This window comes from Triticum aestivum, chromosome 5D (assembly GCF_018294505.1).
Source record: "Triticum aestivum cultivar Chinese Spring chromosome 5D, IWGSC CS RefSeq v2.1, whole genome shotgun sequence".
Lineage (NCBI taxonomy): Eukaryota > Viridiplantae > Streptophyta > Magnoliopsida > Poales > Poaceae > Triticum > Triticum aestivum.
In genome coordinates, this window is record NC_057808.1 from 482,165,985 (window position 1) to 482,192,304 (window position 26,320).

Below are 26,320 nucleotides of genomic sequence, written 5' to 3' on the forward strand. Positions count from 1 at the left end.
TCCCCAACAGTGGCATCATGAGCTAGGTCTATGCGTAGTTTCTATGCACGAGTAGAACACAAAGAAGTTGTGGGCGTCGATGTTGTCAATTCTTCTTGCCGCTACTAGTCTTATCTTGTTTCGGCGGCATTGTGGGATGAAGCGGCCCGGACCGACCTTACACGTACGCTTACGTGAGACAGGTTCCACCGACTGACATGCACTAGTTGCATAAGGTGGCTGGCGGGTGTCTGTCTCTCCCACTTTAGTCGGAACGGATTCGATGAAAAGGGTCCTTATGAAGGGTAAATAGAAATTGGCATATCACGTTGTGGTCTTACGTAGGTAAGAAACGTTCTTGCTAGAAACCTACAAACCACGTAAAAACTTGCAACAACAATTAGAGGACGTCTAACTTGTTTTTGCAGCATGTGCCTTGTGATGTGATATGGCCAGAAGATGTGATGAATGATATATGTGATGTATGAGATTGATCATATTCTTGTAATAAGAATCACGACTTGCATGTCGATGAGAATGACAACTGGCAGGAGCCATAGGAGTTGTCTTTATTATTTTGTATGACCTGCGTGTCATTGAATAACGCCATGTAAATTACTTTACTTTATTGCTAAACGCGTTAGCCATAGAAGTTGAAGTGACCGTTGGCGTGACAACTTCATGAAGACACAATGATGGAGATCATGATGATGGAGATCATGGTGTCATGCCGGTGACAAGGATGATCATGGTGCCCCGAAGATGGAGATCAAAGGAGCATGATGATATTGGCCATATCATGTCACTATTTGATTGCATGTGATGGTTATCATGTTTTTGCATCTTATTTGCTTAGAACGACGGTAGCAAGTAGGATGATCCCTTATAATAATTTCAAGAAAGTGTTCACCCTAACTGTGCACCGTTGCGAAGGTTCGTCGTTTCGAAGCACCACGTGATGATCGGGTGTGATAGATTCTTACGTTCGAATACAACGGGTGTTGACGAGCCTAGCATGTACAGACATGGCCTCGGAACACACGCAATACACTTAGGTTGACTTGACGAGCCTAGCATGTACAGACATGGCCTCGGAACACGGAGGACCGAAAGGTCGAGCATGAGTCGTATAGAAGATACGATCAACATGGAGATGTTCACCGATCTTGACTAGTCCGTCTCACATGATGATCGGACACGGCCTAGTTAAACTCGGATCATGTTTCACTTAGATGACTAGAGGGATGTCTATCTGAGTGGGAGTTCATTAATCAGACGAACTTCATTATCATGAACATAGTCAAAAGGTCTTTGCGAATTATGTCTTGCGCTTTAAGTTCTACTGGTTTAGATATGTTCCTAGAGAAAATTTAGTTGAAAGTTGGTAGTAGCAATTATGCGGACTGGGTCCGTAAACTGAGGATTGTCCTCATTACTACACAGAAGGCTTATGTCCTTAATGCACCGCTCGGTGTGCTGAACCTCAGCGTCGTCTGTAGATGTTGCGAAACATCTGACATACACGTTTTGATAACTACGTGATAGTTCAGTGCGGTTTAGAATTGTGGCACCCAAGACGTTTTTGAAACGTCGCAGAACATGTGAGATGTTCCAAAGACTGAAATTGGGATTTCAGACTAGTGCCCACGTCAAGAGGTATGAGACCTCTGACAAGTTTCTTAAGCCTGCAAACTAAGGGAGAAAATCTCAATCGTTGAGCGTGTGCTCAGATTGTCTGAATGCCACAATCGCTTGAATCGAGTGGGAGTTATTCTCCCAGATGAGATAGTGATAGTTCTCCATAGTCACTGCCATCAAGCTAGTAGAGCTTCGTGATGAACTATAACATATCAAGGATAGTTATGATGATCCTTGAGCTATTCGCGATGTTTGACACCGCGAGAGTAGAAATCAAGAAGGAGCATCAATTGTTGATGGTTAGTAGAACCGCTAGTTTAAGAAGGGCAAGGGCAAAAGGGATACTTCATGAAACAGCAAGTCGTTTGCTGCTCTAGTGAAGAATCCCAAGGTTGAACCCAAACCCGAGACTAAGTGCTTCTGTAATAAGAGGAACGGTCACTGAAGCAGTACTACCCTAGATACTTGGTAGATGAGAAGACAGGCAAGGTCGACAGAAGTATATTGGATATACGTCATATGAATGTGTACTTTACTAGTACTCCCAGCAGCACCAGGGTATTAGATACCGGTTCGGTTGCTAAGTGTTAGTAACTCGAAATAAAAGCTGCGGAATAAACGGAGACTAGCTAAAGGTGAGATGACGATATGTGTTGGAAGTGTTTCCAAGGTTGATGTGATCAAGCATCGCATGCTCCCTCTACTATCGAGATTTGGTGTTTGCGTTGAGCATGATTGGATTATGTTTATCGCAATACGGTTATTCATTTAAGGAGAATAATGGTTACTCTGTTTATTTGAATAATACCTTCAATGGTCTTGCACCTAAAATGAATCTCGATCATAGTGATACACATGTTCATGCCAAAAAGGATATATGATAGTAATGATAGTACCACATACTTGTGGCACTGCCACTTGAGTCATATTGGTATAGAACGCATGAGGAAGCTCCATGTGGATGGATCTTTGGACTCACTCATTTTTGAAAAGATTGAGACATGCGAACCATGTCTATTGGTATATATGCATGAAGAAACTCCATGCAGATGGACCATTTAGACTCACTTGATTATGAATCACTTGAGACATGCAAATCATACCACATGGGCAAGATGACTGAAAGTCCTAGTTTTCAGTAAGATGGAACAAGAGAGCAACTTATTGGAAGTAATACATTTTGATGTATGCAGTCCAATGAGTGCTGAGGCATGCAGTGGATATCATTATGTTCTTACTTCACAGATGATTTGAGTAGATGCTGAGAATATTTACTTGATGAAACACAAGTCTGAATTATTGGAAGGTTCAAGTAATTTCAGAGTGAAGTTGAAGATCGTCGTGACAAGAGGATAAAATGTCTATGATATGATCATAGAGATATCTGAGTTACGAGTTTGGCACACAATTAAGACATTGTGGAAAGTGTTTCACAATTAATACCGCCTGGAACACCATAGTGTGATGGTGTGTCCGAACATCATAACTGCACCCTATTAGATATGGTGCATACCATGATGTTTCTTATCAAATTACCACTATCGTTTATGGGTTAGGCATTAGAGACAACCGCATTCACTTTAAAAGGGGCACCACGCAATTCCGTTGAGACGACACCGTTTATAGAAACCTAAGTTGTCGTTTCTTAAAAGTTTGGGGCTACGAAGCTTATGTGGAAAAAATTTCAGGCTGATAAGCTCGAACCCAAAGCGGATAAATGCATCTTCATAGAAAACCCAAAACAGTTGGGTATACCTCCTGTTTCAGATCTGGAAGCAAAAGTAATTGCTTCTAGAAATGAGTCCTTTCTTGAGGAAAAGTTTCTCTCGAAAGAATTGAGTGGGAGGATGGTGGAGACTTGATAAGGTTATTGAACCGTCACTTCAACTAGTGTGTAGCAGGGCACAGGAAGTTGTTCCTGTGGCACCTACACCAGTTGAAGTGGAAGCTTATGATAGTGATCATGAAACTTCGGATCAAGTCACCACCAAACCTCGTTGGACGACGAGGATGCGTGCTACTTCAGAGTGGTACGTGATCCTGTCTGAGATATCATGTTGTTGGACAATACTGAACCTACGAGCTATGGAGAAGCGATGGTGGGCCCATATTCCGACAAATGGTTAGAAGCCATAAAATCCGAGAGGATCCATGTATGAAAACAAAGTATAGACTTTGAGAGCACTACTTGATGGTCGTAAGGCTGTTGAGGTAAATGGATCTTTAAGAAGAATACGGACATGGACGGTAATGTTGCCGTCTATGAAGCTCGACTTGTGGCAAAGAGTATTTCCACAAGTTCAAGGAGTTGACTACGATGAGTTTTTCTCATCCGTAGCGATGCTTAGGTCCGTCGGAATCATGTTAGCATTAGCTACATTTATGAAATCTGGCAGATGGATGTCAAAACAAGTTTCCTTACCAGTTTTCGTAAGGAAAGGTTGTATGTGATACAATCAGAAAGGTTTTGTCGATCCTAAGGATGCTAAAAGGTATGCTAGCTCCAGCGATCCTTCTAAGGACTGGAGTAAGCATCTCGGAGTTGGAATGTACGCTTTTATGAGATGATCAAAGATTTTGGATTTATACAAAGTTTATGAGAAATTTGTATTTCCAATAAAGTGAGTGGGAGCGCTACAACATTTCTGATAAGTATATGTGAATGACATATTGTTGATCCGAAATGATGTAAAATTTCTGGAAAGCATAAAGGGTTGTTTGAAAGGAGTTTTTCAAAGGAAGACCTGGATAAAGCTACTTACATATTGGGCATCAAGATCCATAGAGATAGATCAAGACGCCTGATGATACTTTCAAAAGACAGCACACCTTGACATGATTTTGAAAGAGTTCAAAATAGATCAGCAAAGAAGGAGTTCTTGGCTGTGTTACAAGGTGTGAGTATTGAGTGAGACTCAAGACCTGACCACAGCAGAAGATAGAGAAAGGACGAAGGTCGTCCCCTATGCTTTAGACGTAGGCTCTACAGTATGCTATGCTGTGTACCGCACATGAAGTGTGCCTTGCCATGAGTTGGTCAAGGGGTACAATAGTGATCCGGGAATGGATCACATGACAGCGGTCGAACATATCCTTAGTACCTAGTGGACTAAGGAATTTTCTCGATTATGGAGGTGAAAAGGAGTTCGTCGTAAAGGGTTACCTCGATGCGAACTTTGACACTAATCCGGATGACTCTGAGTAGTAAACCGGATTCGTATAGTAGAGCAATTATTTGAAATGGCTCCAAATGGCGCGTGGTAGCATCCACAAAGATGACATAGATATTCGTAAAGCACACACGAATCTGAAAGGTTCAGACCCGTTGACTAATAACCTCTCTCACAAGCATAACATGATCAAACCAGAACTCATTGAGTGTTAATCACATAGAGATGTGAACTAGATTGTTGACTCTAGTAAACTCTTGGGTGTTGGTCACATGGTGATGTGACCTGTCAGTGTTAATCACATGGTGATGTGAACTAGATTATTGACTCTAGTGCAAGTGGGAGACTGTTGGAAATATGCCCTAGAGGCAATAATAAATAGGTTATTATTATATTTCCTTGTTCATGATAATCGTTTATTATCCATGCTAGAATTGTATTGATAGGAAACTCAGATACATGTGTGGATACATAGACAACACCATGTCCCTAGTAAGCCTCTAGTTGACTAGCTCGTTGATCAATAGATGGTTAGGGTTTCCTGACCATGGACATTGGATGTCGTTGATAACGGGATCACATCATTAGGAGAATGATGTGATGGACAAGACCCAATCCTAAGCCTAGCACAAGATCGTGTAGTTCGTTTGCTCAGAGCTTTTCTAATGTCAAGTATCACTTCCTTAGACCATGAGATTGTGCAACTCCCGGATACCGTAGGAATGCTTTGGGTGTGCCAAACGTCACAACGTAACTGGGTGGCTATAAAGGTGCACTACGGGTATCTCCGAAAGTGTCTGTTGGGTTGGCACGAATCGAGACTGGGATTTGTCACTCCGTGTAAACGGAGAGGTATCTCTGGGCCCACTCGGTAGGACATCATCATTATGTGCACAATGTGACCAAGGAGTTGATCACGGGATGATGTGAGTTACGGAACGAGTAAAGAGACTTGCCGGTAACGAGATTGAACAAGGTATAGGGATACCGACGATCGAATCTCGGGCAAGTAACATACCGATGGACAAAGGGAATTGAATACGGGATTGATTGAATCCCCGACATCGTGGTTCATCCGATGAGATCATCGTGGAACATGTGGGAGCCAACATGGGTATCCAGATCCCGCTGTTGGTTATTGACCGGAGAACGTCTCGGTCATGTCTGCATGGTTCCCAAACCCGTAGGGTCTACACGCTTAAGGTTCGATGACGCTAGGGTTATAGGGAAAGTATGTACGTGGTTACCGAATGTTGTTCGGAGTCCCGGATGAGATCCCGGACGTCACGAGGAGTTCCGGAATGGTCCGGAGGTAAAGATTTATATATGGGAAGTCCTGTTTTGGTCACCGGAAAAGTTTCGGGTGAAATCGGTAATGTACCGGGACCACCGGGAGGGTCCCGGGGGTCCACCAAGTGGGGCCACCAGCCCCAGAAGGCTGCGTGGGCCAAGTGTGGGAGGGGACCAGCCCCAGGTGGGCTGGTGCGCCCCCCCACCAAGGCCCAAGGCGCATGGGAGAGTGGGAGGGGGCAAACCCTAGGTCTAGATGGGCCTTAGGGCCCATCTAGTGGGGCGCCTCCCACTCTCCTCCCCTTGGCCGCCCCCTTGATGGGATCTAGGGCTGGCCGCCTCCTCTTGGGGGTGGAAACCCTAAGGGGGGCGCAGCCCCCTTCCCCCCTATATATACTTGAGGTTTGGGCTGCCATACAGACACGAGAAAGTCTCCTTTTGGTGCTGCCCTACCCCTCTCCCTCCTCCTCCTCTCCCACGGTGCTTGGCGAAGCCCTGCGGGATTGCCACGCTCCTCCACCACCACCATGCCGTCGTGTTGCTGCTGGATGGAGTCTTCCCCAACCTCTCCCTCTCTCCTTGCTGGATCAAGGCGTGGGAGACGTCACCGGGCTGCACGTGTGTTGAACGCGGAGGCACCGTTCTTTCGGTGCTTAGATCGGAATCAACCGCGATCTGAATCGCTACGAGTACGACTCCCTCATCCGCGTTCTTGCAACGCTTCCGCATCGCGATCTACAAGGGTATGTAGATTCACTCCCCTTCCCTTCGTTGCTAGATTACTCCATAGATTGATCTTGGTGATGCGTAGAAAATTTTGAATTTCTGCTACGTTCCCCAACAGGAGGAGTTACCTTCTGTGTTATGGAGCATCAATACCACGCCCAACAGATCTACGGGTTACACACCTTTTTTCATGGTTTACGGAGCAGAGGCGGTTCTCCCTAGTGACATCCGTCATGACTCACCCCGTGTGGCGGCTTATATTGAAGCTGACAATGAGAAAGCATGTCAGGAAGCACTTGACCTGTTAGATGAGGAGCGTGATATTGCAGCGACTCGTTCGGCGATTTACCAGCAAGATCTGCGTCGTTATCACAGCCGCCGGGTTAAAACCAGAACTTTTCAAGAAGGCGATTTGGTGCTCCGACTCATCCAGGATCAGACTGATATGCACAAGTTATCCCCGCCTTGGGAAGGACCCTTTTTGGTCAGCAAGAATCTGCACAACGGGTCATACTACCTTATCGATGTTCGAGAGCACAAAGACTCACGTAAATCGGAGGAGAAGACCCACCAGCCGTGGAATATCGCTCATCTTCGGCCCTACTACATCTGAGCCATAGGCTCCTCTTATGTATATATTCTTGACAATGTATATATTATGATGATCAATATAATAAACCGGCATCCCTGCTAAAGCGGGGCCTCTGCCGTTCTTCCTTAAAAGGTTTTTGGTTACATGGGGGCTTCTGTTTATAAAGCAGAGTTCTAATTACCCATTGATCCGGCTTATAAGTCAAAAGGGGCCAAAGAGAGTGTTGCAAAAGCACAACTCAAACATAGGCAACCATTGAGCACAGCTCAAAATATTGCTCAGGGGCTCTTTGCTTCTACAAGAACAAAGAGTCTATAACCTTGTAATAGGCTATAAAAGCCAGGCTTGGAAGCCAGGTGTATTCACCTAAAACCCCGGGTTATCCTGCCTTTTTAAGTAAGCCACTCCGCCTAGGTAATCCTGGTAAGACCCATCGAACGTTTGACAAGTCAATCTTATAAAGACCCTGAACTTGTCGTAGTTAAAATGACGATTGGTTAATGTGAGGTCCATCTTATAAGGCTTTGCAAAATGGTTTAACTCAGTGGCCTGGCAGCCCATGAAAAGCCTCGCCTTTTTGCATGTTTTCTTCTTAAATCTTTCTTTTGGCGGTTTATTTTGATGAGGTTTATGTTAATCCGGTGTTTACTTACCCGGTCTGTTTTTTGCCAAGTACAAAATTACAAGATGACCGGTGTCAATTGACCCGGCTTGGCTTTCAACTATAAGTTGTCAGTGCACGATCAGTTATAATCCGGTGTTTATTAACCCGGTCTGGCTTCGACTACAAGTCGCCAGTATGATATATGGATAATCTGGTGTTTATTACAGCCCGGTACGGCTTTATTATAAACCGGCAAAACATGGGGGGAGTTATCAGTACTCAAGATTTGGGTTATCACCCTTACTACAAAAGGTTGGTAAACCAACGATGTGATTCAATATCACAGGTATGATATATTTCATATTTGATTATTCTTAAGTACAGCCTTGGTTATAAACCCGGGTTATATGTTGGGCATTATGACCCGTCCGGCGGTAAACCGCCACGACACTTTAAACTTGTTGTATGCACAAACAGGTTGAATAAATCTGCTAAGGATCATAAGCAGACATAGCATAATCATGACGGATTAACAGTGTCATGCAAAGTGAATATGCACGATGGCATAGCAGACCAAGTGTTTAAACTAGCCTATTACAAGGCGCTTTGATGCCCAAAAAGATAATTGTTTATCACAAGCATTGCAGTGTGAAGAAACTAAACCGGCCTCCGGATCATGAATCTTCACCATGCTGACTTGAAGGTTGTGGATCATCCTGCGCCGGTTCATCCTCCTCCTCTCCACCCAGTGGAAGTCAATGGTTGCCCAGTCAATCCCAGTTAAGGCTTGGAAGACAACTTCATCACTTATAAGGGTGGACGGTTCAACATCAGGGGCATAGGTATGCTTACGGATTGGCGGGATAAGATTTTGCACATCATAAGTTGGTGCATTAAACCGTTTGTTGTTGGCGTCGTAAATCGACTGGTAATGAGAAAGATCAGTCTCTTCAGCCAATTTGTTGGCCAATGGGCGCATTTCCTTTGTCAAAGCTCGGAGATCATCATTGTCAAAATCTGATCCGTCCTCCTTCATGCTCGGATAGCCATTTCCCACGTCAGCCGGGTCAAGATCTGGTATCCATGCTTTAGCCCGGGTTAGCGCCGTCAGAGCACCCGCCCTTGCAGCTGATCTTTTTAACTCCTCAAACCGGGCAGGCAGCATCGACAGCCTCTCTAATGTTTCCTTGATCAAGGTTGGGGGCGGTTTGTTATGAGAGGTAGTACAGATGATTCGTTGCGCGCCGGTATACAATTGCTCTATAAGAGTATAGGCAGCCTTCAATTTCTTCTGCATATCAGAGCCCAGATGGGTAATGTGAGATCCTGCATCATTACGCACATCGATAAACCGGTAGTTTATGGGATAATACATGTTAACACCTTATAATAAGGATACTTACCAAACACAGCAGTGGTCATGGCATTTATTTGCCGCTTCAAACCAGTCAGTTCTTCTACCACCGGATTAAGGGCTGCTTCTACATCCTCAGCCCTCTTTTGCAGTGTGGTTTTCTCTATGTCCCAGTCTGCCCGCTCCTTCTTGAAGTTTTCCTTCAGTTTCTCCATGGCTGCTAAGGCACTGGTCAGCTCCTCTTTGGCTTTGGAGGCTTCTGCTTGTTGGGACTTGATATTTTCTTGAAGATCAGCATTTTGGGATTCCTTTTTGCTCAGCTCAGCCTGTAAGGGACATACATGTTATGAGTTGGCAGCATATATTTGAAGTACCAAGCACATAACAAGTTATACACTTGGCACTTGGGGGCTAATGCCTATTGCTTCTTATCAAAAATTTCTTGTAAGTCCCAAGATCAATTCAAGTATTATTCTTGGCACTTGGGGACTAATGTATATTTGCTCAATAATACAGTCCCGGTTCATCTTAAAGAGATAAACTGGCCCTTGGAGGCTACACAGGCAAAAGTTGAAAGATTAACACTCTAAAGTCCCGGTTCATCTTGAAAAGATAAACCGGCCCTTGGGGGCTACGCAGGCAAAAGTTGAGGTATTACAAAGTCCTGATTTACATTGGTATCATAAACCGACCCTTGGGGGCTACTGGAGTTGATATTAGAAATTGGACACAAGGGGGAAACAATTATGAAGAGTTAACAGTACTTACCTCATATCGCTCCTTCATCATGTTCACTAAACCGGCTTCATAGTCGCGGCTTGTGTACAGGCGGTTTAAAAATCCAGAATGGATGTCTTGGGCGTTGAGGTGGGCGTAGCTTGACAAATCTGTATTCCACTTGCCCTTGTCCATAGCAGAAAATTCCTCCTTGGCACTATGCTTTGATAAAGCGACAGGATTGCCAGGGGTGGTGTGGCCGACGCCGATAATCATAATGTCATCCGCTTTGTCATCAGCCACTTTGACTGGGCTTGGCAGTTATCAGCAACTTTAGCTGGGCTTGGCGGGTCAGCAGCATGGCCTGTGGGATCATCTTCCATCTGTTCAGCACAAGTTTCATGGTGTTGCGGTGGCGGATCATCAAGAATAGCGTCGTTCAAACTGATCTGGGATTTTTTTCCAGTTCAGTGGCCGGGTTATTGTTAGCCGGTTTATTCAATTTGGCCTTTTTACTGTGTCTGGGCTTGGCACTGAAAGGAATCAATACAAAGGTTTTTTACAGTGAGTAAACATAAAATATTAAGAGTTAATTTGAGTATGCTTACCCAGGAACCGTTTTGAGGGTTGGCAGTTGCGTCTCTGTTGATTCGCCAGAAGAGGAATGGGAAGCTCCCTGATAATTTGAATCAGACGGAGTAAGAGGTTGCTGGAAATAACCCGCCTTAGGATAACGTGGGTCAGAAGTATAACAGACCTCTGGGTGACATTTACGAACCGGCGTGTTCGGTAAACCGGACGAAGTTACCACATGGCCGCTATGCCGGGTCGTGCGGCGAGCTTCATGTTGTTGTTTCTTCAAAAGAAAGTTTGGATCCATGTGAGCTAGAGGGTGAGAAAATCTTACTTTCCGGTTTGCTTGACGTGTTTTCGGAGTTGGCAGAGCTTCTGAGCCGGAGGAAAGAATAATTACCTCTACGTCACCAGCTTGACTAGCCTCTGCGTCCTCCTGATAATAATCATTATCATTAAGGTGTATGAAGAAGGAACCAAGTGAATCAAGTTCTACCTCTGACTCGTGATTTTCATCGTCATCGTCAAAGTTTAAATCGGTGGAGTCGGCGGTTTTCTTTTTGGCAGGCTTCTTGGTAACCTTGGTCTTGACACGAGGGGTTTTTGCCGGTTTATCCTGCGGCTTCTTCTTCGAGAACGGATCATCACCCTGTCAAAGATCGGCAAAAGTTATAAGGGAATAGTTAAAAGGGACGGATTAAAAATGAGAGTTACGCAGTTCTTACAGCTGGCGGTTTATTGGAAACACAAAAAGGACTAAGGCCTGTTTTACTGCATTCGGCCACCGGTTCATCCAACATCTTCTTAACAGCCTCAGTAACTTCAGCATCAGATAGCTGGATGTCAATATGGCGTTGAGGCTCTTTTAAGTCCCCTGTGTACTCACACATTAAACCGGGGCGACGGCTTAAAGGCAAGATACTCCAAGAAACCCAGCAACGGACAAAGTCGACGACTGTTAAACCATTGGCCATAAAGGCTCGGAGCTTCGAAAGCTGTGGTGCATATTTGGCTCATTCTTTTGCGCTAAGTCGTTGGGGAAACGAATGAGTACTGGTAAGCCGGTGAGCATGATAATCTTCAGCTGGAGATGTATCTCGGCAATAGAACCAAGTCTGATTTTCTTCAGCTGGAGATGTATCTCGGCAATAGAACCAAGTCTGATTCTAGTCTTTGGGGTGACTATGATGCTTAGCATGAGGGAAACTGACATCTTTTCTCTTCTGAATTGAAACCCCGCCAAGTTCAGTATTGGGCCCATCTGTAAATTCAGTACGGCGGTTCAAATAGAAGAAATCCCTGAACAGTTCAACAGTGGGTTCTTCTTGCAGATAAGCTTCGCAAAACACTTGAAAGTTACAAATATTGGACACAGAGTTAGGCCCAATATCTTGAGGGCGGAGTTGGAAGCTAGCAAGCACATCACAAAAAAAATTTGATCCGGGAGGGCTAAACCCTCGTCCCAGATGATCAACAAACACAATCGCTTCTCCATCCTTGGGCTCAGGAAGATTTTTTGGACCAGGTGCTCTCCAGTGGATGACTTCCTTTTTTGCTAAAGCGCCAGTTGCGGCCCATCCATTCAGTTGTTCTTCAGTAACTCGGGAAGGAACCCAGTTGCACGCATAAAAAGACTTGGCCATTTGAATAACAACCTGAAGGAAGGTTTGTGCCGGTTTAAGATTCATAATTACGAAGCATAAAGTGTTACAGGTTAAGAGACAGAAGTTATTCAAACATGCGAGATTGTTAAACCAGAAATTGATGTTACCAGAGTTATAATGACAAGCGATTGGCGGTTTAAGAGGGGACTAATGGTACCTGGCGGATTATCATTTTCTAAAAGTTAAACCGCCTACATTGGTATGGAAGGATGGAAAAACAAGTTTCACAAATTGGCATTACAAATCTGGATCTACCGTGTGTCAGAAAATGGAAAATATTCAGGGTGAAATGTTCTGTCACTTGAACAGTTGAAGGATCCAGATGGGATTTTCTACTTAAATGAGATGCATTAATGGAAAGGAAGGATCATGGCTATCTCTATACTGGATAAACATCAAAGTTTAAATCAAGAACTATTGCGCAGAGATGAACAATGACGAACACCGACGAGCACTGATGAACACCGATGGGTACAGAAACCCTAATGACAGATCTAGGGTGGAAGGAAAGAATTCTTACCGATGTCACGGGGGCAGCGGAGAGGCGCCGCGATTTTCTGGTAAGCTCAGGGTGATGCAGCGGCCGGAGTCGAGGTCGAAGACAAAACTTGGCAGCGGCGGCTGAGCTCGAGCATTTGGTCGACGCAAGGAAGGAGACGAAGTGAAGAGGCACGGAGGGTAAAATGAAAAGGGGCCCTCGGCCTTATTTATAAGGCAAAGGGATAAGCGACAGGTGTGAGAATCGAGGAGCCCAAAAAATGGATATATGACAGAGCTGTCGCCTCTATTTCGGAGGCTCATTAATAAAGGTGAGGTATATACGGTTTTTTAATAAACAGATGATGTCATGGCGGTTTACTATAATCTTGGAAGATGACGTCATGGCGGATTACAAGGTTTACGCGAAGGTGCTGAAGGAGGAATTTTCCTAAGTATTGAAGATTGACATGAATAGGTTCAAATCAATCTGGGGCCTAATGTTGGGGATATAACTACTGACTATAAACCGCCCAGGAGGGGCCGGGTTATACCCATAATGAGTTATTCATATTGAAGCCCATGAAGACAAGGAGTATGGCGCTTTACGGAGGAGATCTAACACAAAGGCCCAGGGCCCAAAGGCGGATTAGGGCCCGTAAACATAAACCGCCATATGATGTAACTTGTGTTGTAAGATGGAAAGGGTAGAAACTGAGTCGGACACGTTTATGAGCCAGCTGGGATTCTGTAAACCGCCGGGCGTCAACCTGTGTATATAAAGGGACGACCCGGCGACGGTTCAAGAACAAGAAACAACAGATCGAGAGCCAGGCAAAGCGTATTTGCTCCCTGGTCATCGAAACCCTAGCAATTCCACCACAACTGGATTAGGCTTTTACCTTCACCGTAAGGGGCCGAACCAGTATAAATTCCTTGTGTCCTTTGTCCCGCTTTAACCCCTTTAAGCTAACTACGTTGCGATGGCTCCACGACTAAGTCCTTACGCTAGGACATCTGCCGTGACAAAACCACGACAAGTGCCGAGCTGGTCCCTTTAATTTTAATGGGAGGTATTTGATGGCATGAAGATCATCACTATGGGCCATGTGAATATGGAGAAGGAAGTCCTCAATCCATACTGCATGATCTGTTGTTCCATCGTATGATTCAATATTCACGGGTTTAAACCTTTCTGGGAATTCGTGCTCCATTACCTCATAGGTGAAGCATAGGGGGTGTGCGGCGCCTCTATATCGGGCCATGTCATGACGCAGTTCAGATGGAGTCCGTCTGCAGTTTTCGGCCTGCACGTGGTTGTTCTTGTCGCGCCAGGCTAGATAACCGTCCTCACGCACTGGGGCACGCCCCCGTGATCCGTAGATCGATCTTGTCTGACCTGCTCTATTTTCCAGGTCTTGTCGTAGGTCATATGTGTATCCCCGAGCTATTGTTTCTCTGCTTTTACGGCGAGGTGGCGCGGGCTGGTGTTCGGCTTGAGATGTCGTTCTGTCCCGGCAACGTGGTGGTCGGTCAGGTCTGTCAGCCGCGTTACGCGCGGGTGGTATGGGCTCCAGCGCCTCATCGTCAAATTGGGGTAGCAGCTTACGCTTCGGGTAACTCTTTGTTGGTCGTTTGAGGCCGTATTCTTCGGCTGCCAGGACATTAGTCCATCTGTCGTTGAGCAGATCTTGGTCAGCTTGAAGCTGCTGCTGCTTCTTTTTTAGGCTTCTTGTCGTGGCTATTAGCCGGCGCTTAAAGCGCTCTTGTTCGAGGGGTTCCTCTGGCATGATAAAATCTTCGTCGCCAAGGCTCACGTCGTCCTTGGAGAGTGGTAGATAGTTACTATCCTCCGAGTCTTCATTCCCTGCTTGCTCGTCAGGGCCAACTTGCCCGTCCTCCCGATCATCCTGTTCGGATGTTGGTTCGATGGGGTCTTCTTGGTCTTCGGCGTTCTCCGGAGTATCATTATCTCTGGTGCCGGTATTGTTGTCTTTTTTGCGACGCGATTTAGAGCGGCGCCGCTGACGTCGACGCTTCGGTGGTATCTCAGGAGGTTCATCCTCAACTAGGTCCATCTCCTCATTGACATCGCCTTCTTTAGGTGTGTCCACCATGTACACGTCGTACGAGGAAGTGGCCGTCCAGCGTCCGGTGAACGATGGCTTTTGGGCCTGCTCCTCTCCGGCATCGTCGTCCATACCATCGATGTCTTCGGAGGGGTAGTCGAGCATGTCGGTTAGATCCTCGACAGTGGCTATAAAGTGGGTGGTGGGTGGGAAGTAAAGTTCCCTATGTCCAGTCCCTAGTCCGGGTTGGGCGCAATTCGGAAGCGGTTCCTCTGTGATGGCGAGGGACCGCATTAGGTCCAGAGCCTCGTTTAAGAGCGAGGTTTGGGCAGGGACCGAAGTTCCCTGGCCGAGCCCGCATGACGCGGGCTGCGAGGATCCAGGGCTAGTGTTCGGAAAAGAGTACGGCTTTATGATGAGTGCTGGTGACACTATTCCCTTCGGTTCTCCCGTGTTGAGTTTTGCAGCCGCAGAGAGTCCGGCGGGCTCTAGTCTCCCGTCTTCGGACCTGGTGATGCGCTCCGGATCTAAGGTCGGAGCGGTGGTTGGAGCCGCGAACCCTTGGAAGATCAAGTCTCCTCGAATATCGGCGTCATAGTTCAGATTTCCAAAACCGATCTGGTGACTAGGGGCGTAGCTGTCGATCTGCTCCAGGTGGCCAACCGAGTTGGCTCGCAGTGCGAAGCCGCCAAATACGAAGATCTGACCGAGGAGAAAAATCTCGTTCCCGGCAGCATTGTTGTAGATGATCGATGGAACCATCGAGCCTTTCGATGACGGCACAGTGGAACTCTCAATGAAAGCACCAATGTTGGTGTCAAAACCGGTAGATCTCGGGTAGGGGGTCCCGAACTATGCGTCTAAGGATCGAAGGTAACAGGAGACAGGGGACACGATGTTTACCCAGGTTCGGGCCCTCTTGATGGAGGTAATACCTACTTCCTGCTTGATTGACTTTGATGAGTATATGGGTTACAAGAGTTGATCTACCTCGAGATCGTAACGGCTAAACCCTATATGTCTAGCATGTATGATTATGATTGCCCCTACGGACTAAAACCCTCTGGTTTATATAGACACCGGAGAGGGCTAGGGTTGTACAGAGTCGGTTTACAGAGAAAGGAATCTTCATATCAGCACGCCAAGCTTGCCTTCCACGCCAAGGAGGGTCCCATCCGGACGCGGGAAAGAGCCTTCTATCTTGTATCTTCACGGCCCATAAGTCCGGCCAATGTCGCATAGCCCGGACGCCCGAGGACCCCGTAATCCAGGACTCCCTCAATCGTGACGAGTACGACTACATCAACCACGTGATATACGCTTTCCCTTAACAGTCTATGAGGGTACATAGGCACACTCTCCCCTCTTGTTGCTATGCTTCTCCTAAATAGATCATGGGTGTTCGTAGGAAATTTTTTCATTTTCATGCTCCGTTCTCCATCAACCTTAGCACCTGTACAAGGTGGAGCATTGGGAGGGGCCTTATAGTGCCGAGTGGGGTGTGTTGAGTTGTATGATGATTGGTCGTTGCTTTATATATAAAACGGGGCATGAGTCTTTTTCGGTAGGTTCACTGTTCCTAATGATATTCGCACACGATTAGCTTTATAAGGTGTGTGACAAAAAAACTCTTAGAAGGCTGGTCACAACAAGATAAGACAACACAAAAATAGAACAACCAACAGTGCCATGGCGCATAATTGGACGTCCTCAACTTGCCGTCGAGCAAAAGTGCAAGAGAGAATGAACCGGGAGCGACTAGGATAAAAGCTGAGCCTAGGGTGCAAAAATAGAAAAAACATTCTGGGCCCTCGGGTTGAAAATCGATGGTGCAAGTTATGGTGGACCAATCTGTGCAGAAAGACCCCTCTTTTATGTATAATTTTCCTCGCGACGTCCTCCTCTTTCCAACGAGAGTCCCCGCCCATCTCTCTATCGCTTTGCCTGACGGTGGCGGCGGCAATCCGGATCCGGTGCAGAGCTTGAGGGCTACGCCGACGGGAGGTGCTTGACTACATCTTGCCGGAGACCATCGACGTGCACCACGTCGCCGCCTTCTATGAGGACGTACTCCGCTCCGCGCGCGTCCCTTCTCCCTATGGTTTCCAGGTCGTCTGTCTCCTCCTAACGGGCACCCCCGCCGCCATGGGCTACTGCACCCAGGGGGTGCGGGTGCCCCGCCCGCGTAGCTGCCGAGGATGCACCACACGGCCTTCTTGAAGCCCGCTTCTGTCACATCTGCAACAAGGAGGAGCCCACCCTGCCAGCAGCCAAGCTGCAAGGTTGGTACCTCGCTGCTTTCCTGTAGTGCCGATGAGGTGATACAGTGATTTTCTTTGTTGTGCGTAATTATTTTATCAATATGTTGACAGGGAAGATGCTAATATGAACCTGAAGTCAAACCTGATGCCATTTATTAGCTTGGAGATCTTTAATCTCTCAATGCTTTGGTTACATTGATTAGGAAACGTGTTAATGATAGTGAAGTTACAGAGACTGTGGTGACATTGCATTCCACATTTGGAGGTGCTGTGTAGTAGGCAGCAAAATGGGTTGCACTGGACTGTTCCATGTGATTAGTTCATTTTAGGAGTTCAGAACAGGTGGTTAACAAAGGAATGATGCACTGGAACTGTTACTTTGTTTACTTGTAGTTTTCTGTGTCTATGCTATTGTCCGACTGAGGATTTCGTCTTTGATTGGCATCGTAGTTCAGCGATGTTCAAATTTCTTCATAATACTTTTTGTACATCCCTCGTTTGATGTTGTTTGCTAAAATCCGTTTGTAGCCATGGTGTCGGTCAAATGGTGTTCAAAATATAAATGTCGGAGCTGCTACCTCATTTGCAGCGATTGATTTCCCAGTGCTTCTCATTGATGATTTCAGTACACCGGAAAAGAACCAATCATTCTCTAACGAGGTACCCACACAGCTGAATTTTGATCTAACATAATTTCTTATATCTGTCCATGTTTAAGTCCCTGAATTTATTCATGTTTGATAGGACATTATACACACTTATCACATGTGTCACTTGCCTTTAAATGAAAACTCTGTTGCAGTTTTCTTATTCTATATGAGCATTCATGAATCATGCTTTTCTGATTGCTTGGGAGTCAACTGAACTTTGATACTTAAACAATCAGAAGTTGTAACTTGCAGCACCATAAAATTGCACTTTCACTTTTCCAATTATACAAGAGATTCGTCCTTGCTGTGAATATATTTTGCCAGATGGTACTCCTTTTTCTTTTCTCTAGCCTGACATACGTCTTTGTGCTGCAGCATTTTAACAGAGTTTCTATCATTTGTGGTGAGTTGTTCCTTTTCATCATGTACGAGTTTAGAAAAGCAAACGAACTTCAGTTCCATTCTTAATTGTTGAACACCTACACGATTAGGACACGAGCTATTATTCAAGTCTAGAAATTTGTAGTATAAATACGAAGTAAGCACTATGCCACTACTGCAAGCAATTCTTTTGGGTCTGTACACAACCAATGTTGGTATTTCACTTGCAAGGGTGCAGTACTTTGTTCACTGTTTCAGTTCTTCAATTCTGGCAATTTTACTTAACTTTCATGCTAGTTACCTAAATATGATATTCCAGTGCTTAAAATACAAAAGCTATGCTTTTACAACATGTTGTATTTTATCACTTACAACTGTTTAGTCCACCAAAGAGCATCATTTCTAATTTCTTGCCATGTGATGTAAACCACAGAAATGTGTTTGCAGATTGATGAGACAACCGGAAGAATCAGGAGTACAAAGGGAGAGAAGAAGCATTTAGCAAAGGCTCCCTTGCTTACCAACCACGTGAGCGAAACTAATTTGTCTGCAATATAATTTTAATTTATTTAGTAAGCCTATGCATACAGCCGCACAGACTCGTGCTGCTGAGTCATACTTGTTTGGTGTGATCTCTCCCTTCAGATGAAACAAGATGAGCAAGAAGAACTTGAGCTAGAGGCAAAGGTCAACTGACATGTTCTCTATGTACCATGAAGATAGTAAAACTGATGCAATTTTAGTTGCAATGCTTCCCGGTCATGTACTAAAATGACGCTCTCATGTTATGTAACATTTGATATGCATGCATGTGGATCAGAGAGGACCCAGAAAATGGAATACCTTGCTGAAATCCATTTTCACCATTATATTCAGATGTGGGTGTGTATTGCCAGATAAAGTTAATGTTGGCTTTAATTTAATATGCATAATTTTTACAAAGGAAAACATTATTTTTCTTGTTTAATTGCTGGGCTATTCCCTATTTATCCAGATCTATGGTCATCTTATTTACTTTTCATTATGATAATTCTGTTAAACTTCTAATGCTTGGTTGTGAAGATCAAGCTACAAGACATACAAGTGTCATAAGGTGTTTACTGAGTCTGGACTAATGTAAATCATCTTTTGTGTTCTATTCTGTTTCGGATGGTCCACTTTCTCATGTACACAAAGACATGCAACGCTGTGAAGATTTGGAAACGGATGAAAAGCTTGAGGTTGTTACTGCAAATGTCATGTTTATATCTAACTAGAACTAGGGGGTGTTCCATAAAATGTACAATAAGTGGGAACAGACCCCTCCTTCAGAATCTGTACCATCGGTCTGTAATCTGACGGCTCAGATTGCATTTTTCTATTTTTGCACCTGTACATCATCTTCTATTGTAGTCGTTCCCGAATGAACCACCACTAGAAGGCACCACGTCGACCGACAAAAAAGTAATGAATGCAGCGTGAGGAAGAAGCTTAAGATCTTTCAATTAGGTTTTCGTGGTCGTCTGGGATTGATGCTGCTGCATTTGATTGATTTATTTATTTATTCTTGCCGACGTTCTCCTTTCCTGGGTCGAGTTACGTTTGCTGCTGTAGCAGTTTGATGTGATTCTACATCGATATGAGCTTGTAACAGAAGCGCGCCCTGTTGCTGGAAATCGGTCACTGATGCACGGGAATAAGAAGGCTTGTGCGGAAATGTCATCAACTTGGTCCCATGGTCTAGTGGTTAGGACACTGGACTCTGAATCCAGTAACCCGAGTTCAAGTCTCGGTGGGACCTTAATTTTTTGTTCCTCTTTCTTTCTTTCTTTCGCATACAATGAACCCACCTTGTTCTTTTTCATTTTTCTCTCTTCTTTTTTGCGTACAGTCAGAGATGCAATTCAAGATGGCCAATTTTTAGCTCAATATCAGCTCCCCGCTAGATATCAACTCTCCTGTAGTTACTACCCATGCTGAACATGTAAAAAATTGTAACACAGAAATCCAGAATGGCAAGTACATCGCAAGGAAAAAAAAATGGCAAGTAGGTATGCTTACCAAAACTACCGGCCACTTGCAGCGCCGTTTATTCCCAGTTCAGATTACAGGTTTTTATTCTCAGTATAAGTTACAGAAAACTGTCTCACTGAAAGGGGTGGGAGATAAAGAAAGTCTACTCCTTGTATACACAGTTTTTTCACCTACTAGGACAACAAAATATGCACATCAGATGATGGATTATACGCATCTGAGATTAACAACAGCAAAAAGTCTCGGCTCATGTAAGGTATAGCTAATCTATGGTGATCCTACACAACAGCTCTGTCTTCCAGCTCTACTGGATCCGGGAGCATATCCCGTGAAGCCTTCTTGAAGGAGAAGGAATTTTCCTCCTCGTCGCTTCCTTCGGATTTTGCTGACTGCCTACAGGTAAGTACTTTCCCTGATGTTTGCACCTCGGAGTACTGGTACGAGTGCCCATGGAAAGCAGAACGCCAAGAGCTTCGGGATGAGGTACTTGTGAGCCGAGCTGAACTGGGGCTCGAGAAGAGCTCTTCCCGCACCACCCCTAGCGGGTTCTCCAGCGCTTTCAAGATGTACCGAGCGAGAGGCCGCCTGGAGGGCTTTGGATTCAGGCATGTCTTCGCGACAATGGAGACTGCCCATACTTCTTCTAGGTGGTCTTCGTCCACAACAAGTGAAGGGTCTACAATATTTGTGACACTCTCCTTGTCATGGGTTTCAATGTAATCTAAAGTGCTTGCCAACCACTCCTCTGAGTCGGTGTCGTTTGAGCCACTCACACCAAATTTCCCGGTGATTAGCTCAAGTAGCACCTTTCCAAAGCAGTAAACATCATATGTGCGGCTAGCAGGTGGACCTGTTAGGTGAAGAACATGCATAAAATTTTGCTCATCAGAATTATTATCCACATGCTGTACAGTATAAAACTACTGGAAAAGAGAGTTATGAAGAAGCTTTACACACCTGACATGTTCTTGTCGAGAGACCTGCCATAAAAAAGAGAGACAGATACAGATGTCAGCCAAAGAGCCCTGATATTTTATATACTTGGACAAACATCAAGTTTTCAAAAAAAAATGTGGACGATCCATCTTGTGTTTGGGAGATGATGTGGAAGTTTCATTACGGCATTACCTCAGAGACAAGGTGTAAATTACAGTGATATGTTACACTAACTGGAAAAAACAGCCATTTGTCATCATATTTACTCAATAGCGTTGACTTGTACTGGTCACTATCTTGATGCAAACTGTTCGATAGGATATACCGAACAGCTCTTAACAAGTAATTTGTTTTCGATGTAACAGGGATGAGGAACCACCAATATGTACGATAAATAGTCTAGTTGAGTGTGCAGTAACACATTCTTGTAGAAACAAAATACAGTAGTCGTCCCCAGTTCATAAGCTTTATTTTGAGCATTAAACTAAGGATAAACTGTAGTGAGCAACTAAATAGGTCATTACTTTTACTCTCGGTTGAAAGTGATGTTCGTGAAAAAAAAAATGCTGATGAGATACTCATACTACAACAGTATAACCATTTAGGCCACTAGAGTTTCTTTTAAGAGTAGCATGCTAACTATAGTAGAAGATGACATAGAGGTCTTACTTTGATGATCTCAACATCCTAGAGAAGAAACTCCTGCTGCCATCACTTGGTTGAAGGCAAATTTCACTCAAACTTCCAAGGCACACTTCAAATTTGTCATCAAGAAGAACACTGCTTGCTTGGATATCTCTACAAATATCATGACGTGATCACAAATGAATAAGAACAAGTACTGACTGAAAATATTAAAAAATCATATCAAAAACAAAATCGAAGAAATTGAGCAACCCGCATCAACTCAGATTGGGATGGTCAAATAATGGCAATTATAACACCATGACAGAGGGACGCAACACAAGGCTTAGTCAAGCACAAAACAAATAAATGATTTAATCAACTTTACTGCATGCTGCTTATAATTATTCCTTGTTTTTTCCAATGCATTTGCACATGTAAAGAAACCATATGCATGTAGGCTGTTGTTCAGCCCAAAGCTAGTGTTGCATTTTGGAGTATTTTCTTTCTTTTGTTGCAGTTTTTTTATTGGACGTAAGCCTTGTAACTTTTTGTTTTCCCGTCTTCTTAATACAAAAGCAGAGCACCTGCTAGTTCCCTTAGTAAAATCCTAAACAAAAATGTCTAGAAAATTCCAAAGCATGTTAGAATTAATACCATTGATATGAAGCCAATGCATCTAGGAAATATATAAGATAATATTTACTATATATTAAGCATGGCATCTGGTGTCCTCACTTCTAAATGTTGGTCGACAAAATGATTATACATATTATTTTCTTCCAGAAATGGTTTTTGGGCATGCATTGAGTGAGATGTGCAACTACAACCATTTTTAGAGGCCTACATGGGCAATATTATTTTCCTTCTGTCACTGTCTCACTTGTGATCTCTAGTAAAACTTCTTCATTAAAATGCCATGATTTATTGAACTGCATAGAATCTGAACTTTCCACATTCTAATCATGATGTTAATGCTGAAAGTAGCTTACCACAGCTATGAGATGTTTTATACAATAATTTTTTTCAAAAACTGCCATACTCCAAAAAGTAGTGCCTGGCATCCATAACCATACCTGTGAACCAATGGTGGACTACATTCATCATGAAGGAAGCACAGGGCCTCAGCTACACCAATTGCAACCTTCAGTCTTGTTATCCAATCCAATGAAGATAACCCCACTTCAGCATCCGCTGGCTTCCTGTGCAGTGCAGTTGTCAAATCTCCCTTTGACATGTACTTGTACACTAGCAATTCCTCGTCATCCTTGACCAAATGCCCCAGCAATGGAACAATCCTGGCATGGGATTTTTTGACAAGAAAGCTTAATTCCACTATGTTCTTCTTACTGCTCTTCATGTCGACCTTTTTTATGACAACATTTAAGCCACTCTCTAAGGCACCACGATAGATGTCCCCGGAGCGCCCATGCTTGACAAGGTTATCATCTCCAAAGCCTCCAGTGACATGGTGCAACTGCTCATAGGTGAGCTCATCCACGACGACAGGCAAACCCTTGGGTGGACTGTTAGCTGCCCGGGATGGTGACATCACCATCGGATTCACACTGCTGCTCTTGCGACCAGAGCGGATGCCGTCGTCGTTCTGCTCCAGCCCTCTTCCTCTAGGCCTCCTTCTCCCCCTCCTCACCAAGCAAAACACCAGTGCTGCAAGTGAAAGGACAACCACGATAGCTGCAGCTCCAAGAACTCCAGCTAGTACATGTTTCCACCTGACGCCTTTCTTGCCCGGTGATGGTGATGCTTGTTGTGGTTCTGGCAATGGCAATCCATTCCTCTTAAAGAAATCCTCGCAATCACCAGGGCTGCGCTGGCCTGGTACGCCTGGCAAGCAATTCATCTCGATGTGGACTGTTCCCTCAGAGCCATTCTGAAATCCAGTGGTGGCCGCTTGGCCAAAGTAATTGCTCGACACATCGACCACCTGAAACCTCTTCTTGAGGGACACCAGGCCATCGCCAATCGCACCATAAAGTGAATTCCCCGAGGCGTTAAACAGAGCTCCGGCTCCGTCACCGGCGGAGGCAGACACGTCGGGAAGCTCCCCGGTGAGATTGTTGTTGGAAAGGTCAAGGGTCCGGAGAGCCTTACTGGAGAAAACCGACGCCGGAATCCGGCCGGAGAGGCTGTTACCAGCGAGAACGAGGGTGGTCAGGTTCCCGGACATGCCGAGGTAGAGGGGCAGCTCGCCATCGACGCCGGCGGAGCTGATGTCCAGGACGGCGAGCGACGGCGGGAGGCCGCGGCCGAACCAGGCCGGGATCCGGCCGGGGAGCGGGAACCCGGAGGCGTTGAACTCCTCGAGGGCCGCGAGCCCGCGCAGCGCGTCGACGGCGAAGGCGGCGCTGCGTTCCCCCAGGCGGGTGCGGCGGAGCCCGCCGAGCCGGACCACCGCGACGCGGCCGGCGCGGCAGGCGACGCCGGCCCAGGCGGCGCAGGGGTCGGCCTTGGCGGGCCAGTCCCGCGCGCGCAGGCCCAGGGACGCGCGCAGCCCGTGGAGCGCCGCGAGGTCCTGCCGCACGAGCGTCGGCTGCGGCTGGCCCCGGGCGAGCGGCAGCAGCAGCGGCGCGAGCAGCAGCAGCAGCAGGCGGAGGAGGGCGCTGCGCGGAAGCATGGGGGAGGAGGTGGCGGAGCGGAGCGGAGCAGAGTGGGGTGGGGTGGGGGTGTGTGCGGCAGCGGTGGCTACGGGAGGTGGTGTGTCATGGCGCGCCCATGGCGGAGGAAGTGGTGCGCGCAAGGTGTTCGGCGCTTTGGGTGGCCCGGCCTCCGCCTATTTCCTCGCCGGTCAGCGTCTGGGGAAGCAGCGAGTTGACCACGGGGAGCACGGGGAGACGCCAAGGCGAAGTGGGGGAGGGCCGTCGCTCACTTCCATGCGGGCCCCACCAGAGGTTCCTTCCACCAGCGGGTGGTGGTGGCGGCGCGGGAGGGGAGGTGGTGGAGTCTGATTGGACCGAGAGCTCATCATTTGCCGCGAGCGTACGTGCGCGTTCGTGGCGCTGACCTGTGGGGCCCCGTCTCGGCCGCGTGTGAAGGAATGTTCCCACCTGTAGTGGTATCTTTTGAAAAGTAATAAAAAGACGATTTAGGTTGCCGTCATTTTCGAATCTCCGGGAGGCAAAAGAAAACACGATGGAATGGGTTCCTCACCGATTTCATTTTCTATTCCAGATGCGTGCATCCAAGACGATCATGGTGGTGTCATATCGAATAAACGTGCTAGCGCATCGATTGAACTCATGAATCATGATGCACAATCTTGCTCCTTCAAGTCTTAGAGCAACTCCAACGCAGCGACCTATTTAATCAACTCGTGTCATTTGTGTCCGTGCAAATAAAAAAAACACTGCTCAACGCACAGACCCATTCTCATTTACTATCTATTTTGTGTCCGTTTGGATCCATTTTCGACACAAATTTGGGTCACATTTGGAGCGGAGGCAGACACAAAGCGGATGCTTTCTGTGTCCCCTTCGTCCATCTATGTCTGCTACATGCGAGGCATAGCCTATCTATCATAGACCCACTTCTCTCTCTTGCTTTTTCTCTCCACTGGCCCACCCACCCACGCACGCACCGCATCTCGCTTCCGTCTCTCTTGCCGCTCGTCCTTGCTGGTGCCCATCCATGTCGACGCCCGTTCCCATTGACACGTGTCGCGTGCAGGCGCTCGTCCCTGCCAACGCGAAGGCAGCAGGCGCCAATCCCCTTCGGCGTCCGTTCCTGCTGCCGGCGCGACGGTTGCATGCATTCGTCCCGCGCAGAAGCTTCTCCCTGCCGGCGCCCGTCAATAGGCTTATTGTTGTTATCGATGGGGTGATCGGGGCCTCAGACTGCCTTACTTTAAGGGAGATGCATATTGGAGGGTGTTTTGGTACTCCATGAGGCAGTTAATGAATTGAATAGGAAAAAACTCTCTAGTGTTCATTTCAAAATTGACTTTGAAAAGGCCTTTAACAAAATCAAACTTTGGAAATGAAACTGTTTTTTCACAAATGAAATCATGACCATTATCTCTCAGGAGGGATGAGGGTCAAAGTGAATGGGGAAATTGGGTTATACTTAAATACCCATCAGGGTTTGAGACAAGAAGACCCACTGCCCTCTTACTTTTTGACCTAGTTGTAGATGTACTTAACATTTTTAGTGGGCAAGGTTGTTAATCAAGGTCTTGTCACTAGGCTGACCAAACATTTAACGAAAGGAGATGTTGCCATATTTCAATATGCACATGACACAATCCTTCCTATGCAAGATGGTTTTGAGCAAGCCACTAACATGAAATTCATGCTATGTCTCTTTGAGGAGATGTCATGCTTGAAAACTAACTACCACAAGAGTAAAGTATTTTGCACAAGGCACGCTAAAGAAAGAACTAGTCTCTTTTGAATAAAGGTTCACCTATGGCAGTGGTAGCTTGCTATGAAGTATTTTGGGATTCCAGTGGGTGAGAAGAGACTTAAAAATAGTGACTAGGTCCATTTGCTGGGAAGATTGAGAAAAGGATAGGATGTTGGCTTGGTAAAAACCTTAACATTGGGGGCTTCAGGGGAAGACTATTTTAAATAAGTCTTCTCTATCTTG

General features: G+C 45.8%; 1 protein-coding gene and 1 non-coding gene across 2 annotated transcripts; one reads left to right on the plus strand and one right to left on the minus strand.

Annotated features, from left to right (window-relative positions):
• Window positions 1-19,853: 19,853 nt before the first annotated feature.
• TRNAQ-CUG (transfer RNA glutamine (anticodon CUG)) lies at window positions 19,854-19,925 on the plus strand. The gene has a single exon. It is a non-coding gene; the product is annotated as a tRNA-Gln (tRNA).
• Window positions 19,926-20,155: 230 nt separating this feature from the next.
• LOC123122984 (probable LRR receptor-like serine/threonine-protein kinase At2g16250) lies at window positions 20,156-24,771 on the minus strand. Its single transcript, XM_044543374.1, has 4 exons — window positions 22,795-24,771; window positions 21,764-21,892; window positions 21,116-21,138; window positions 20,156-21,008 (listed from the first exon to the last, which is right to left on the minus strand). The coding sequence occupies exons 1-4, from the start codon at window positions 24,351-24,353 to the stop codon at window positions 20,437-20,439; spliced, it is 2,283 nt and encodes a 760-aa protein (XP_044399309.1). The 5' UTR covers window positions 24,354-24,771; the 3' UTR covers window positions 20,156-20,436.
• Between the last annotated feature and the right edge of the window lie 1,549 nt (window positions 24,772-26,320).